The sequence below is a fragment of the Cyrtonyx montezumae genome, unplaced genomic scaffold (genome assembly GCF_038088225.1).
Source record: "Cyrtonyx montezumae isolate F1298 unplaced genomic scaffold, pur_monq_1.0 scaffold_7, whole genome shotgun sequence".
Classification (NCBI taxonomy): Eukaryota; Metazoa; Chordata; class Aves; order Galliformes; family Odontophoridae; genus Cyrtonyx; species Cyrtonyx montezumae.
In genome coordinates, this window is record NW_027072078.1 from 10,965,546 (window position 1) to 10,982,828 (window position 17,283).

General features: G+C 38.3%; 1 protein-coding gene across 1 annotated transcript; it reads right to left on the reverse strand.

Annotated features, from left to right (window-relative positions):
* Positions 1 to 391: 391 nt before the first annotated feature.
* Positions 392 to 17,278, reverse strand: FASTKD1 (FAST kinase domains 1). The gene is made up of 15 exons (XM_065750525.1): positions 17,190 to 17,278; positions 13,552 to 14,053; positions 13,159 to 13,227; positions 12,741 to 12,866; positions 11,386 to 11,778; positions 10,091 to 10,201; positions 9,337 to 9,468; positions 7,804 to 8,290; positions 6,158 to 6,272; positions 5,475 to 5,603; positions 4,618 to 4,749; positions 3,555 to 3,668; positions 3,138 to 3,279; positions 2,006 to 2,120; positions 392 to 1,009 (listed from the first exon to the last, which is right to left on the reverse strand). Exons 2-15 carry the CDS (start codon positions 13,884 to 13,886, stop codon positions 920 to 922), a joined length of 2,490 nt encoding a protein of 829 aa, XP_065606597.1. The 5' UTR covers positions 13,887 to 14,053; positions 17,190 to 17,278; the 3' UTR covers positions 392 to 919.
* Positions 17,279 to 17,283: the final 5 nt, after the last annotated feature.

Below are 17,283 nucleotides of genomic sequence, written 5' to 3' on the forward strand. Positions count from 1 at the left end.
TCTCTGAAGACTTTTCTTGCTCTCAATTCCTTTTTTCAGTTTTCTGCCTTATTTTACTCTTTTGTGCTCCCTTATTTACAGAACAAGCAGCTTATACAGATTAATTTTGTTTAATTACTATTAGAAAGGAGTTGTCCAACTGCTAATTATAAACATTTTCAAAAATTATCTGGTCAAATGGGTGCCTGTGTCTGACATAAGAAGTACTTCCTCCTTATCCCTCAGCTATCCCTTCCAAGTTGCACTGAACTGGACTGCAGCAGGTACGTGAAGGCGTTCCAGAGAATTCAAGCCTTTACTTCTTTTGCATATGCCATATAATAGGGCAGAAAAAGCAATCAGCCAGTGGCTCCTCACTGCACAACACCCTCCCTGACACTGTCAACCACGTTATCTCTGTTTAAGAAGATGAAAACAGAATGGCTGTAATAGCAGTCCTATTCGTGGTAAATCCACATTTCAGTTTGTTAGTTTCACAGTACAGAGACTGTTTGATCCCCATTGCTCATTTTGTCACACACCGGAGGACAGATTTAGTTTCCACTCCGTTTGCTCCCTCCTCTTCCACAGTCTATTGCCAGCTCTTTCTTTGGACAATTTAATATCTGGTCAAATCTCTGTGCTAATATATTCAGTAAGTAATAATGCAATTGTACAGCAAAATCTTCATGGACCAATATACTTACATAATAGCTTCCAGTAACAGGGGCTCTTATGTATCCCAACCACATCTCTGTAGCGTATTGTTACCAGTCTTTTACAACCCCTAAATGTAGGATCCAGTCTCGTGACACCCAATACCCTATGGCAAGCCCTAGCCCAGCTTACTCACAAACAGATTTTGGAAAGTATTCCAGGGTTACAAGAAGTTTAATGTTACACAAAGTGTATTAAAAAAAATGTAATAATATGTTTGGTATCACTGTGTTTCGTATAGACGTTTTCTCAGATATTCTAGCTGTTCAGGTTTTGTGGACAGAGCCATAGAATTCCATTCAAAGTGAGGAATCTGTAGAACAAAGTCACAGAGACTTAGTGCTAATGTTGCCTGATACAAGTCACATACAGTCTTAAGGCAGAGAAAGGATCTATTGTTCTCCATTTTAAAATGTTTTATCATTCGTGCCCTTCTAAAACTTAGGTAAATTTTAATGTTGAAAAGATAGATTTATTTCCTTGTGTAAATATAGTCAGTTTACTTCCACAAAGTAGTAGTTGCAGAGATGTAAAGCAGATACCCATACAATACAGGCTATGACAGCTCCATTACCCCATCTTTCACCTGAGGTATTTTGAAACCCATTAAGAGAGAAAAATCCAGGGTCACTGGTTTGGAATGCTGAATCAAACTGAAATGGTGCATCAGTAGCCCAGCATTTAATCTCAGGGCAATACAAGAAAGGATGCTGATTTTGGTCAGGGAAAAATAAACAAAACCAACCCACCCCTAACTTAAGTTTATAGAAAGCTTCTAGTTAGAGTAGGTGACATAGGAAATATCTATACAGGAGAATCTGTATTATGAGCTTCCTAATACATCTATGCTCCTGAGTGGGAATTAACTCTGGTCACTAGTTTCTGCAGCCATGTTTCTATCACTCCAACAGCAAGCCAGCCTCTGCTGCCCTCTTAGAGCTGCCATCACTGGCTGTGTGTTTGCGTTCAATTTTTTCTCATACGAAAATCTTTGGTGAACTGAACTGAAACTCTTGTTTCGTGTTTTCTCAGGCTTTACTCAGGCTATGTTCAGATTGCTAGTTTGCCTGCAGTAAGGTCTAAGACTTTCTGACTTCAGCCTTGCTGCAGCTGCTGTCAGAGATGTGTTAAGTTCTATTAAGTCTATAAACAGCTAGAAACTTCTCCTCTAAATTAAAAAACTGCTCTCATTCAGTAGGTGCTTTTAACTATTGGAGGAAAGCTGTCTTTAAATCTGTTGGAAGGAAAATCCATCAGTCTGCAGTACCAACATGATTCAACAGAAGACAAAATATTGTTATCTGCTCACCTGAACAACCCGGTACCCCAGTATTTCCAGGTGTCGTTTTTTCACTGCAGGTTCTCCTTTCAGATGATGTGAATCTTTACTAAAAGCTTTTGAATCAAGAAATTCCAAAGCAATTCTGCAAACAAAAAGGATTGTACATTTTCTTTCAGATTAAGTAAACTCAGCATTAAGTAAACTGTTCAGCATTGACAGTTACAGGATAAATTGCTAGATATATCTAACTACTCCTAGAAGACAAAAGCTAAACAACTCCCTGAAAGTAGACAAAACATTTTTCTTACATAACTGGAGATACTTGAACTTTAGGAAGAACATTTCCTTCTTTCACCTGTTCTGTTCAAACAACAAAACCAGCAACCAGCATTTTCAAGGTTTACATTTGAAGCGGTTGGAGGAAAACAGTATCATAACAGTGTCATAACATACATATTCCACGAATCCTCGTCTGCTCTATTGTACTGAGTTTGGCTGAGGTGGAGATGATTTTCTTCGTAGCATCTTACATGGTACCATGTTTTGGGCAAGTGACCAAAATAGGGTTGATAACATAGCCATGTTTTGTCTGTTGCTACATGCTGCTTGTGCAGCGATTAAGACCTGCGTCTCGCTCTGCCCCCGTAGAGGATAGACTGGGTTTGGCAAGAGGTTAGGAAGGAACCAGCTGAGACAGCTGACCTCAGCTGGCCAAAGCAATGTTCCATACCATGTAAAATCATGCTCCACAATAAACAGGGCATTTTTTCCATATTAGTCATTGCTTGGCAAATAGCTGCACTTGGTCTGCTGGTGGTAAGTGGCTGTATCTGCACCACTGATTTTTCTTTTATTTAAAAAACAAACCTTCTTCACTTATCAAACTGTTTTTATCTTGACCTAAGAGGATTTTTTTTCCTCTTCCCCCCAGATGTTTTTCTCCATCCCACTGGGAGTAGTAAGTGAGCAAGTGGACCCTAGCTGCTGGCTAGGGTCGAACCACTACACTTGGGAAGGTTTACTAAGGAAGTTTTCGGAGAAAGGAACAGAAAAATATCCCAAGTACTCTGTCAACTACTTAGAACGTAAGCATCAAAAACTTAGACCAGATTTGATATAAAGCTGGAAGAGCTAATGTGTAAGAATTTCACATACTAACCTGTGAGCCCCCTGTGGCAGTGCCGTTCTCTCTTCATCCTTGATGTCATGCCTCAAGTGTGTTCCCCTCAAATCATCCAGGAGTACATTCTGAGACATGTAAGAAAGAGGCTTTTTATTTTTATCCAGAATGCATTCAAAATCTGTTGAGAAAACACAACAGAAAAAAATGGGACAGAAAAAGGGATAATAATTTGTTCAGTATAGTGTGACAACCATCATTAAAAGTATCTAACATTTGAATCTGAATTATGCAAAACTGTTAGAAAGTGTACTTTATACAAACTGCCAGAACAGTTATTTCCTCTTTGTGGTATCCTGTTGCCTTGGAATACACAGCCCCAGGGGTTTCCCAGCCTTGGTGATAACAGTGCTATCAGCAGCCTCCAAAACAACCCTGAAGGCAGAACCTTCTCACCTATTTCGTAGTAGTATGGTGTGAGAACAGATACTCTTGCATAATGGCTCCCTCCTAAAATCTCTGCCAGCAATCTGTGAACGTGCTGTCGCAGTGGATTTATTCGGCTAATGCCTACAAAGACAAAAAAAGAAAAAGAAAAGGTTAGAACACTCAACAGCAGCTGAAGTTTTGAATCAGTGCCTTGTGACATTGCACTTTTGAATTAAAGCTTTCTCAGTGATCCTTGGTGTTATTCCACCATGACTCAGAGGTCATATCATCTTTTGGGTAGAAAGTGACAGGTGCCTACTAAGCACAAACTGCAAATCCAGAATTTCCATCCCAATTTTCCCTCTCACATACAACAAGCACTTCGGTTGCAGGTTTCAGCAGTTGGATTTTATTTGTTTTTAATCATGATTAGACTGTTAAATAAGTATTTAATTATTTTGTATTTATTACGGACATAGTCAACTGTTACTTCTCCACTTACTGCAAATTTCTTAACACAAGAAAGCAGATCAGTTTGTCAGAATTAATACCATATGTACTAATGGAGGAGACATTGTGTTTACATCAGCTAGTCTTCCTGAGATCATTGTTGTTCTGAAAGATCTCAGCTGCTACACCTATGAGTCTGAACACCACTCCATCTCATGCACTTGATGGACCTAGACTCTTTCAAAGAAGATGACAGCCCTTAGGAAGCTGAACTGCTAAGTCATCAAAGTGTTCCACTCTGAAAACACAGTAGATCCTCAAGAAGACAACTGTGATGATTCCAATTCTTAAGCCATCCTCTGTGTCATATACACCATCTCTATTTTGCTTAAATCGTATTTCTTACATATAATTCTCTCTTCTCCACTATATCAGTTCTCCCAGGAAAAACTATCTTGCTGTTTTGCATCTACTAACTGTTCTCACTTCTGAAGAAAATAACTTCAGTGTATAATGGGGCATGCCTTTCTGAGCTTCTATTGTGTGCTCAAGTCAGCACAACAGTTTCAGAACAAGTGCCTAGCAGGCTGTAGAAAACAGGCTATTACAGTAACAAGGGCAGCTCTCCTCAATGACTTACCTTTACACAATACACGCTGGAAATAGTGCTCATGAAACCAAGGGATGTGAAATTCTGGACATTCCAGGCAGACCGCTCTGTTCAGTTTCATAAGTCGTGAGCGGACCCTCTGCTTTAAGGTATCAGACAGGACTAAAAAATGAAACAAAAGAAAAAAAGGTGAGTACTGGAAAGTGAAAACCCATTATATTCAATTAGATTGTCACTTCTGAATCATTCACTAAAAATAAGGTAGCTTTATACTATGCTATTTATAAAATATACACTATGCAATTTTAGAAGGCTTCTCAAAATCCCTTACAGAAAAAAATAAAAATAGGTTTTGCTCAATATTAAGAGCAATAGCATGACAGAAGAAATTGAACTTAATTTAAATTTTCTTCTTCTATCTTCCTATGGCAAAATGGCAACAGCACATCAATAGCAAACAAGGACAGGAAACAGTCAAACATTCAATCTCTTATTTAGAAAGACGAGTCCAGTGGGACACATTTCTTTGCAGACCAGAACTCCACGTTATTTCTTGAGCTTTTGAACTGCAACATTTTCTTGTAATACTATATTCAGGTAACTTTATTTCCATTAAAATTAAGTATACCGAGTGCTATAAATTGACTATATCTTTTTTAAAGTTAACTTGTCTCATCTGGCAACATCATCTGTAATATATGCCAGTAGATTTTGTTTATTCCTTCCCTTCTAGCATTCAAATACTGACTAGATCATACAGAGCAGTCTTTTCAGAAGACCAAGCAATTTAAAGAGCAAATCTACTTCTTCTCAAGTTACATACATGACCACAATTTCATTTTATACTGAATGTTACATAACCCAATTCATCAGAGCTAGATACTTACCTTCAAGTTGAGCATCCAATCTGCTTAGAAAAGAAACATCAAATACTGTCTTTATGAGAGCTGCAGGAAAATACCCAGCCACTGCCAAAATGTAACCCAGCAGCACCAAGTGGTGAGTTTCCAAACAACCTTTATAAACCAAACAGAAATCCATATTAACACATCAGGATATTGAAACGACTTATAACACTTTTCTGCTTCCCAGCTCTGTCTTAACATTAAAAACAAGAAAAGTTATCTCCATAGTATCTCAGTATCTAGCAAGTTTGCACATTTCTAATAGGCTTTATCATCATTCAAAAATGAAAAAAATGAGCATCTACACATTTTCCCCTACGACTTAAGCATTTTTGGTGAACTCTAAAACATGTCCTGTTCCCAAATAATGACTTCTTGGGGAATGCCAAAGCAATTATTTTCAGTGACAGCACAGTGCACTAATCAGACTTTTCAGTTGCTTTACGCTATGCTCAAGATAATTCACTGGTCCTGTACCAACAGTAATTTTTAAAGAGTGAAATTAAACAAACAAACAAAAAAAAACAACAACCAGAAATATACTTTTAATTTCATAGAGCACACAGACACAGTTTTTTACTTGTCTTAAAGATGTATCTTACTTCCAGTACAAAAAAAAAAAAAGTTTCAGTGGCAGTCAGCCTATATTCTTCTAATATACTTACTCAAGTTAGAAGTCAGATGTTGGATACAACTCTCAAAGAACTCTTCATTGGCAGGAGGATCATAGTTCAGAACAGAGAAAAGATAGAGAATGAAATACATTTCCAATGGGTGGATCTGGGGAAAAAAATATCCTAAGTTGAGCTGTTGAAAAGTATTCTAAAACTGTTTTGTAGTAAAAAGGATTTTATGAATATGGAGACTTAATAATGAAGTGGGTTTTTTTGTGTGTATGCTTTTTTGTTGTTGTTGTTGTTTTGGTTTTTTTTTGGTCTTCAAATCTTCCTAAATAGAAAAATAAAAATAATAAAATACATAAGTCATTAAAATTGCAACAATGGCTAAAAATCAAAATCTACTAGATGTTGATGATCCAAGTGTTACCATATGCTTAGACTTCAAGAAGATTTTTAAAAGGTTTCCCACCCAATGTTTTCTTTTTTTTTTTTTTAACTACACTGTCACAAGACAAAATGAAATGTCTTCTACATCAATTCCAAATTAAGGAGGGGAAGGAGGAGAACATATCAAGAAAACAATAATTTTGACCAAAAACACAGGTTATTGAGGAGATCCACACAAGATGGGGTAACGAAAAAAATTACATACCATGTGATGTGAGTATACTCTAAAGTAGTAAAGGAATATTTAAGATGGTCAAATGTAAAGCTGAACACAAAGGATTAAGGTTGACCTAACGCTGATTGAACAGAAATGTAAAAAAGGAAATCTACAGAGAAGAAAGCACAGAGTAACATATGGAAGAAAAGCTTTCAGTGGACGAAGAGAAAGACAAGTGCTGAAAGAGTTACAGTGAAGAAAACTCTGAGAAGCAGCATGGATTTTTCTCTGAAAAACATTAATGCAGTGCTCAGGAGAAGTGCTAAGTGCTCCTAGCACTGTGCTACTCAAGTCCTCCAAATCAAGGATGTAGAATGAGAAAAAGTACAAGCAATGTACCTTTCTGTGCAAAGCCACACCAAAGCATTTTTAGCACATAACCATGGAGATGCTGAACACAGTTCTTTATATAAATTGACAGTGCATTGTTTTGCATAGGCTTGAAAAATAAGCCGATTCAAATCCAGAAAAAAAGTATAGGACAGATCCTAAAACAGCGATTAAAGAAAATTATCTGCAGGCCATCTTTAGCCTAGAAAATCTCAGCATCTGTGGAAGGCTGTTCCAGGGAGATGATCTCAAAACCTTCATTTGTCCTTGCTACGAAACCACATGCTTTCATGCTTGTCAAAGCCTGGATTCTGAGCTAGAATGACTTCTGGTCCAACATGACAGCCATTATAAACTGTGTGCAGCATGGAAAAGGTTGAGACAACTTCAGTAATTTAAATTTCTACTTCCAAAACAGTAGCCAAGCCCAAATCCACGTGACTGTAATTTCATTCTATCAATAAAAAACTGTCATATATAAAACTGCTGCAAGAGTTTTAAACTCGATTTAAAAAAAAAAAAAAAAAAAAAAAAGCTACATGTTTAACCGAAATTCAAGAGAAACAAACACACAACCAACTAGGTAAAACTGTAAAAGTCAGAGGATTTCCAGGGCTTGAATTCTACTCTATTTGCTGCAATCCTGTCCTTTTCTAACTAAAGAACTTACACAGTAGATGAAAAGAAAAACTAGTACCTTATTTATATTTTGAACAGTCACAGATGCTATTCTGTCAAGTAATGAAGGACAGCGATGGTTTGTTTTTATGAGAAAAACAGACAACTGTAATACATTTGCCCATGATACTTGATCTATCAAGCGCTGACATGCAGCCACAGCCTCCTCACTGATGACTTCTTGCAACCACTCTCCATTCACATGTGTGAATTCTTCCAACAGGGGATTTAAGTCCCCTGCTTTCTGAAGCCTCTGAAATCCACAGTCATTTAGTTTTTGCAGAATCTTTGCATGTAGTTCAGAAGTTTTTTGCCAGTGCAACTTGTCATAATGATTCCATCTGACAAGAGCTGTAGCGATGCAACTGAGGTCCTGGAGCCTGCATTGAGGTAGAACTGCTGTTACTTTGTTTATAATGATTTCCTCAACTTGAGGGGATGGAAGCATGGTCAGTGCATTAATTATTGCAGCTGTATCAGCAGGTATGATACTAGATTTTAAAAAACTGAAAAGAGACAGAAAGAAAAGCAGCTCATCAGTATTGACAGAATGCAAACATTTGCTTTCTTTATTTTTTAGGAGAGCAAACAAATTCATAGAATTGTAGAATGGCCTGGGCTGGATGGGACCTCAAGGATCATAAAGTTCCAATGCCCCTGCCACAGGCAGGACTGCATTAAAGTTCTTTTCAAAAAGTCAAGAGTAGCATATTTTTCCAAGAATAAAAAAAGCACAAAATCAGTGACACAGAATTTACACAGATAGTAACTGTTTTTGTTTGGGTTTTTTTTTTTTTCATTTCAAGATTAAATTCTTCATTCTGACTTATTAAAACTGAAAAGGGGAAGATGACAGTAAGCATCTTAGCTGGTGAGGCTTGAAGTGTTACTGAGAGCACAGAAGCACATAATAAGGAAGTTCTGAGTCTGTGGGTTTCTAGGGCAGGGATAAGTTCTGTGGTAGACATACCAACTTATTCTTTGCTGGTGTCCTGGAGAGCACCAGGTTATACCTTTGTGTTCCTTGTGCTCACCAGTGCTGGTGCCCTGGAGAGCACAAGGAACACAAAGGTATCATCCACAAAAAATGAAAGCAATGATCGCAGATCTCTTCATAACGATGAGAACTAACTAGAAAGTTCTTTGATCTGCAGGAGAGTATTTCTGCTTTATACTTGCACTTGTTCAGATCTTACTTTTCATTTATTGCTTCCCTAAGTATCAAATAATAGATTACTACCTATCCTTCCTATAAAATATCAGCCAGAATTTCTTAGTCAATGTCTCTGTTGCAGTGGCCAGTGGAGGAGGAAAAAAAAAACACGTTCTAAAAGGCATCACTTGTATTAGTAGATACTCCTAGACCTGCAGCCAAGACAAAACCCATTTCCTATCCTTCGATTTATGTGCTTAATCAAATTAAATCATTGTAAAATCCTGATCTTCATATTTCATGAAAACAGACATTTTAGCTTGTTATTTAAAATATTAACTAGATTACTATGTAATACTTCAATTGAATAGGACTGAATTTTCAAGAACACACACTTACCCACATAACAACATTTTCAGTTTGGCAAGCAACTTCTGATCGTGGCAACGCAACAACACCAAGCACTGTGTTAACCTTACCAACTGCAATACATGATAGCTATCCAAGTGTCTGTGCAGAACAGAAACCATTCTGAATACAAACAGAAAAAGATGACATGATATTATGCTAATGCAGAAGATACTGCAGAACACAACACCCCAAATGAAGAAGGGGTGCCCCATGTTGCACATGGAGCATTATATACACCTGCACTTGTCTCCACCTCAGTTTTGTTGTTCAGTTTACAATTGCATAGAATCTGGCCCAAGTTCTTAAAGATGCAAGACTTCATAGGTCAAGTTAGGGCACAATAACTTTTGAAGAAACAACTCACATCAGTAACAGGACCACCAGATAGGATATATTCTCTGCAGTTACTATATTCTCATTGCCTCAGCAGTTTACAGTAATTGTCACATGCTAAGTTTACACAAAACAGATCACATATAATAGTAAATAAGCTAAAAACTATATTACATTAACTAGCTAGGATTAAAATGCCCTTCTGTGAAATTTCTGAATTATTCAATCACTTCAGGGTCAAGCTGTAATATTTTAAAGTCTGTAACAGCTAATTATATACAGCGTGCATGTGTTCGTATGTGACACACTCTCCACTCCCAAATGATACTGTATATTTTTTTCATAATACATGAAAGTAATTTATAAGCTATAGAATACAATTACTTTGTAGGTTTTTGTAAAAAATTACTTTTCAAGCAGGTGAGAATGTCTACATTTCATTTTCTGCATGGTCTTCAGTATCACTAACACTTGATGACTGCTAAATCCTTCTGCAATGCATGCTGCAGTTGCTAGCAACCTAAAGAGAAGAAAGAATTTGTTTTCCAATGAGAAACTGCTGAAAAGTCACAGCAAAGATTGCGACACTATTCTTTGTCTGAGATGGATAGAACCAACAACTACATCAGGAAATACAGGAAAACAGATTCTCCCCAACTAGATAATTCTATTTCATGAACCCTTCTCCTGAACAGCATGGAATAGACAAAGATGCAAATGTATAAAATCAGGACATTGAGTCCAACACTTCTGAAAGTAATAAAAAAATAAAAACTCACCACAAACCAGCAAGTTACAGACAGAAAAATGAGTTGAATTGATTCTGGGGCAAATAAGGCTAATAAATCATTCTGTCTCACTTTAACTTCCATGAAAAAGGAAAGAAGAATTTATGAAAAGGTGCTGACCAGTTTAACTGGCTAAACTTCTTGTAAAGAAAATAAATTATTGCATAGGTTACGGTAAAGAATATCCAGAAATTTGAATAGAAAGAAATACCATTGAAGTAAAGCCTGAAAACATTGCTAATTAATACAATAAATTCTGCCTAAAACTGAAGACTTTGAGAGAACTATTAACAATACCACCCCAAAATGGATTTTGTGGCACAAAAAATGCAGGCGGACCAAGATCAGCAATGCAACAGTGCATTAATTCCTAAATTAATGCTGGAGGATTCCCTGCTGCTACCCTTTCATATTGGATATGGTATGTTTAGAGGCTTGACTCAGCGATCTGGGGACTGGGCTCAAAGAACTCTTGAGGTCCCTTCCAACCCCTGCAGTTTTGTTAGTCTGTACAGCAAACAGGGATAGGACAAGACTCCAATTGTTTCAGCTACTGAAACCTTAAAAGGAAAATGTAATAGATACTACTGCATGTATCTCTTAGGGAAAAAGCAACAAGTTTGTTACCACTATCCAATGTGAAAGGATAAATAGAGCTTAAGAGACATACGTACAAGATGGCCTTGTGTAACAATATTCTTGCACCCCTTTGTTATTAGATACAACTTTCTATGCAACTGTCAAGACAAAATGCTATGACACTGTTTCTCCAATGGAAGAATTCATTGCTGTAAGTTACAAGCAGAAAACCTAAGTTCAGGTGTCAACCGATAGGCTCAGAAATTCCTCAAAATACCTACAGAATTTCAATTTCTGAGAAAGACTATGTAAAAATAATACTTGTTAAGATTCTTACCTTTCTTTTACCTTGGATCCAGCCATAGGCCCAAGAACAAAAAATAATTTTGCAAAGGCTTCAGGTTCGTGATAATCATCTATTGATTCAGACAGCAGCTGTTTAGCAATCAAGCGGAACTCAGCATTATCAAAACCTAACTGCTCATACAGTCCAAAAATAAGACTAACATTGTCTAAATCAAGATGAGAGGTGCTTTTTAAGAATATCTTGTTGCATTTTTCCAGCAATGGAGGATATGTCAATTTAATAAGTTGAAGAAACTGTACTATTCTTTTGGCATAGTTGAAGTGGACTTCTTCTCCCAACAGTTGTTCTGCCTTCTGTAGTAATCGATCTTGAAAACTTTGTGAGATTACATCAGAAATACTGATCATCAAAACTGACAAGATCCTAAAAAATTCAAAAGATTTTAAGCTTACAAGAACACGATTAAATAACACATTTTAGACTTCTCAAATAAATTAGCCAAATAAAGGAACATTAGTTAGGATGTTGCTGACTCCTATGTCACAAGGAGTTCTTAATCTAATGTCAAAAACAGCTCAGCAAAAAACATTTGTCCAAATAACTTTAAAATTCTGTTTGCGGGGAATTACTGAAATGACTGGGATTTTTCACCACTTACAAAGTTGTTTGTGATAGAAGTGTTTGCCTAAGGCAAACTCCTGACCTGATTAATTTTGTAAAAAGACCTTCAATCTTCAGAGAAAAAATAAAAAAACCCAAACAATTCCCAAGATACAGAACAGGGAGAAGAGTCACCATCATTCCTAAAGAAAAAAAATCCCTTCCAAATGGAATAACTTAAGATAGAGGAGAATCAACTGTGTAAAGAAATGCAGTCTCATTCAATTAATTTCATAAGCAGTCTCTGCATGCTGGAAAATAAACGGAGACCACTGGTGCTGTAAAAGGCAGTGGAAAAAAGAGCAGCATTTATTTGCTATAACAGCCCAGGGAGAAGAAGAAAGAAAAATAAGCTTGGACTTTTTTTACTAGGGATAAGTTCTACTTTTGTACTAAGGGACACAGTTTGGGGAAAATACTGGCGATACGTGGATGGTTGGACTGGATGATCTTGGAGGTCTTTTCCAACCTTGGTGATTCTATGATTCTACTGAATTTTAGTATTAGGATAATGTAACAAACACCTTAGCAAAAGAACTGATAAATTCACCATGACAAAAAAATGCTCTGAAGATAAACAAAAATAGAACTGTTTAGTTCTATTAATAGAAATAGAAAAATAAATATGGGTAAATTCTAAATAGAACCTGAGCAAACTTTTCTATGAAAACCGATACACAAATCACATCTTTTCCATAAAACCCTGGTTTCACTCAGACACTTACCTTATATCCTGTATAGAATCCAGTTTCACATCCACAAGATGTGCTATTTTGCCAATTAGGGGACTAAAACGTCTGTGCTGCTTGTGTAAACACAGTGCAAATTTAGACAAAGCTGGTAAACTAAGGCTGTTAAGACATCAAAGAGAGAATATTTACCATTCATTTCTAGTGAATAACTGAAGGCAAAAATACAATTTATACCACTATTGAATTAGAAGTTACATTCAGATTACAAAACAAGGGAACAAAATATTTACACATTTCCTGTGGTATAATGATATCCTGAACTCAGACAAAATGCCCAGGTATTTTATATGAAAACATATTGTGTGTATGAAACTCCACACGGTAGCCTCGTGTGAAGCAAACGATGCCTGCAACTTACACTTTCCACAAAGCATACTAGTACAGTACTTGCCTTTCTAATCTTTTCCATGCTTCTGTAATGAGCACTCCTGCCAGCGAATCATGGCTTTCCACATTGAGCCTTCAGAAAAATCAAAGTCACAGCAGTTGGAAAGTTTGCTTCAGAAATTAAAAGGAATTAATCTAAGAGAAAAATGTCTTCCCATTATTTGTCACGCTTTACATCTCCATTGCTCCCTCCAATCAAACAAATGTACCCAGAAACACATTATAAACGTTTATGAATTCAATATCACAATTTAATTTATCAGGAGTGCAAAACATATCTCTGCTTGGATCTGGCATAGGAAGTTCCTTGCAGCTAGAGTTTTTACTCCAAAAACACCCTCTTTTTATTAGCAGATGCACAATGTATAGATGTGGAAATCAACATAATACTGCTTACCTCAGTATACTATACAGAGTATCCACTACTGCCTCATTATCCATGTGTTCTACTTTGTTTTCTGCTAAAAAGCAAAGAGTTTGAAACTGGGAATGATTTCTTACATAGTCAGTAGTCCTTAAGAGAAGTGGCTTCTTCTTCTGCAACTGCCATAGCACATTCAATGCAATTCCCACATGCTTTTCAGAAAGCCTGGCCTTGTTCCGACCAACAAGGCTGAACACTTCATCTTCATGGGTACAGTTATTTATCTGGCTCAGAAGCAGATCGCTGCTCAGAGTTCGGACTTGGTAATGTCTCAGTGCAGAGAAACAAACTTGCCTCAAACAAAGCATTTTTCTAAGTGCATCAGCTAGCTTTAAGGTGTCTAGAAAGATTCTTTCATTTTCCTCAGTAAAGCACTGTACCACAAAACAAATTTGGGCATCTGAAAAATGGGCACTTATTTTCTTCTCTTTTCATCTTGTACAGTCACTATATCCGTAATTCAGTTCTGAGGTACCTGTAATGAGACAGAATTAAAGCTGTTAGATATAGTCATAAATCCTACCTAAAAATCTATGTACCTGCATTTTAACATATTAGTTAATGTAAGCTTGAAAAAATGCTCTGAATTCTGAGAGTGAACAAAGAACATGAAGTGTTACGTGCTACTACCAAATGTAATAACATTCTAAATAAACTTAGAAGATATTTCCATATTTAAAATGCTACCTCAAAAATGCATGTACTGCCAGGCTAATAATGAGAAGACAAAGATGAGCTTTTTCATGTGCAAGGAGAGCACAAGTAATGAAGACTTGCTCTCATATGGAGGCTGCTCCATCATGCCAACAGAGGGCTCAAAGGAAATGTCTGCAGTAAAATCAAATGAGTGAGCACAAGCTCCTGAGCTCTGAACAGTTTTAACTTATGATGCTGTATAACGTGAAAGGCTTTCTTCCTGATGCAAAATGAAAGAATGCAAAAAGGTAAAAATTTTCCAGCTATTACACAGTAAGTACTTCTTCTATAATGATTTTGCTTTATAGCACCCCTTTACAGGCTGCTTTCATTGCTTCTGCCTACTCCATTCCTTGTGCTTACAAAGAATCTACTCCAATTTACCACTGGAATAAGTTGTGTGATGCTACTTATTCCATGTAACTTCTGTAAGAAGTTTGGCCTTTCCATCTAAGGACACCAATATGTGCTGTTAGAAATGGAAGGACCTCTGACAAGATTTTATAAAGTGGATTAAACAAACTGAAACACAGACCAAAGGATCAACCCACTCTTAAATCACAACCCAGCAATCTTCAACGAAATACCAATACCTAAGCTGATCACTTCTCAAAAACTGTTCGTCAGTCCCCCACATTTCTCAAGTTATCGACAAATGCTGTGTAGATGCATATGCAGGGAATCAAACACACCCAATTATAATAGCCAAAAGCAGCAATCATCAGTGGTTGTCCCAATGGCTTTTAAACAGAAGCCACAATAGAGCTGTCAGAACTAAATGAATTGTCTTCTTCCCTTGTGCTGGCAGCTGGGAGTGGGAACAGCGGTTCAGAACAACCTGCAGGCCAGCTCTGAGCACTGCTCTTTCTGACAGGTATTCGGCAGATCCAAGGGATTTGTCACGATTTTAAGCGGCATCTTATTCTATCTAATGTCTTATAGAAAGAGAACCAAGAAGAAACGCTTGGTGTTTTGAAACACGCTGATACAAACCAGGAAGCATACCTCCCTAAAAAGCTAATTCTGTCTTCTATCTACCATGCAAAATATAAACTAAAAACACAGAAGGTATTTAAAGTCATCTGCTATCAGTGGAAATACGATAAGCGTTTTCAGAACTACATTATAAGCTACAGGAAGCCCAGAAACCCTCCGCCAAGGAGTGAATGCAGACACCCCGCGCTCACCGAGGACAGGGACGCACGCTGCGGTACGGCAGAACGGAGAGCGGCCCCGCGCAGCCGCAGCCCAGCGCAGCCCCGGCCGCGTGCAAGGCGGGGAGGGGTGGGGGGCAGCGGGAAGCTCCGAGCCCGGCTCCCAGCGTAGGCCTGGGCCCCGCGGCGCTTCGCCCTACCCCGGGCCCGAGGGAAGGCCGTTCCCAGCTCTCACGAGCGCGGAGCCCGTCCCAAAGCCACCCGCCCGCACGTACCGCTGCCGCCGCCGGATGCCGCGGGGGGCGGTGCCGGGAGGGCCCAGCGGTGGGCGGGGAAGCGGCGGCCGCGCTCCGAAGGGCGGCGCGCGGAGCGGCGTTGCAGGAGGCACCGGGCGGCCCCGCGGCCAACGGCTGGCTTAGCGCCGGTAAAAGGATAGTTGTCAAGTTCCAAGGTCGTATCAATACAAGTCTGATATAGCATACTTCGAGGGGGGAAAACAACATCTCTAATAGAAAACACAGTCAGGTCCGAAGTTCAAGAAGAGCAGAGCTCTGGTGTTCGGCTTCACTGTACTGAACGTACAGACCACAGCTCCTCTGGGCAGCCTGTGCCAGGGCCTCACCGTCCTTTGAGCAAAGAATTTCCTCCTAACTTGTTGCAGTCCTATGCAGTAGCATTATACGTCATGAAATAACGTTATGAATAATTTATGCTACTGTATTTGTATGCTGTATTTTCTTATGCTTTGCAAAAAATAACGTTTTAAATTCTGAAACACAAATCTAACATGTTGTGACATATATGTTATCTATATTGCACACAAACAGCTTCAGATCATCTCTCTGGACCTTCTCTACCACCAGTGAAAATAACTTGCTTTGAGGCAATGGCAATGCCACACTCTCTATGTTCATTTATCCTTCCAGCTTTCTGTGGCATGGCCTCAAGTTGTTATCATTCTATCTGAAATCACAGCCAGCATTAATCTGGTGATGGGCTGTTTTGCAGCCACCTATCACAGGTTTGGTTTTGTTTCTTCATCTGCTGTTACACCTCAAATTTTGGTTGCTTACGAAATAGAACTCCTTCAGACTAGTAAAATAGTTCCCATTTTATTTATTATGGAGCCGCCGTGTTTTAGAAAACATGCATGTATAATTTGTGACTGGATTTCTAACGATTTGTCAGTTGCTTAATTTAGTAACCAGAATAGCTTCTGTACCTCTCTGCTAGCAAATGCAGGTGGCCTGGGCTGCAGACTGCAGGAACACATACACATATTTAAGTGACAGAGAGGAGGACCTGAGCCCCGTGGTGAACTCAGGGCAGCGCTTACCCTTGTGCAAATTCACATAACTCCAGGAAGTATGATCTCCTGCTTTAAAGGCGCATCATTCCTTCTCTGCATGAAGGTGAATTCTGCACATCATAGGGATTTTTCATTTACAAGATGCTGAATTTGTTACTTTTCACTTGCCAAGTGTGTTTTGATGAAATCAATTAGTTAATCAATTAATATCTAAAGCAAATTGAAGAGGCCAGATAATGTGGTGTTGATTTACCACTCAGTACTGCACTTACTTCAGGATTTCATAACTCACATGTCAACCTCTCATTTGTTTTTGTTGTATTTTGAAACAAATTTTGGATATTAATTTGTTAGGAGATTAATGTTTCTCCTTTCAGCGGGCTGCTCGGCAGCTTCCCACAGGACACGTGTCCTCCCTTCCCGTTTCACACACCTACAAACCCCATACTCACTGCTCAGAGCGAGAAGGCTTCTGTTGCTATTATAAGTGTATATGACCTGAACGGCAGCGTAGACACACGGGTTAAGATCAGGGACCTTTTTCTA

Excerpts from the sequence above, each read along its gene's own strand:
- FASTKD1 (XM_065750525.1), bottom strand. The coding sequence starts at position 13,886 with ATGCTTTGTTTGAGGCAAGTTTGTTTCTCTGCACTGAGACATTACCAA. Across the intron at positions 10,202-11,385 it reads GGATCCAAGGTAAAAGAAAG|GTTGCTAGCAACTGCAGCAT; the intron begins GTAAGAATCTTA and ends TCTTCTCTTTAG. Across the intron at positions 6,273-7,803 it reads CTGTTCAAAATATAAATAAG|ATCCACCCATTGGAAATGTA; the intron begins GTACTAGTTTTT and ends TTTTTTCCCCAG.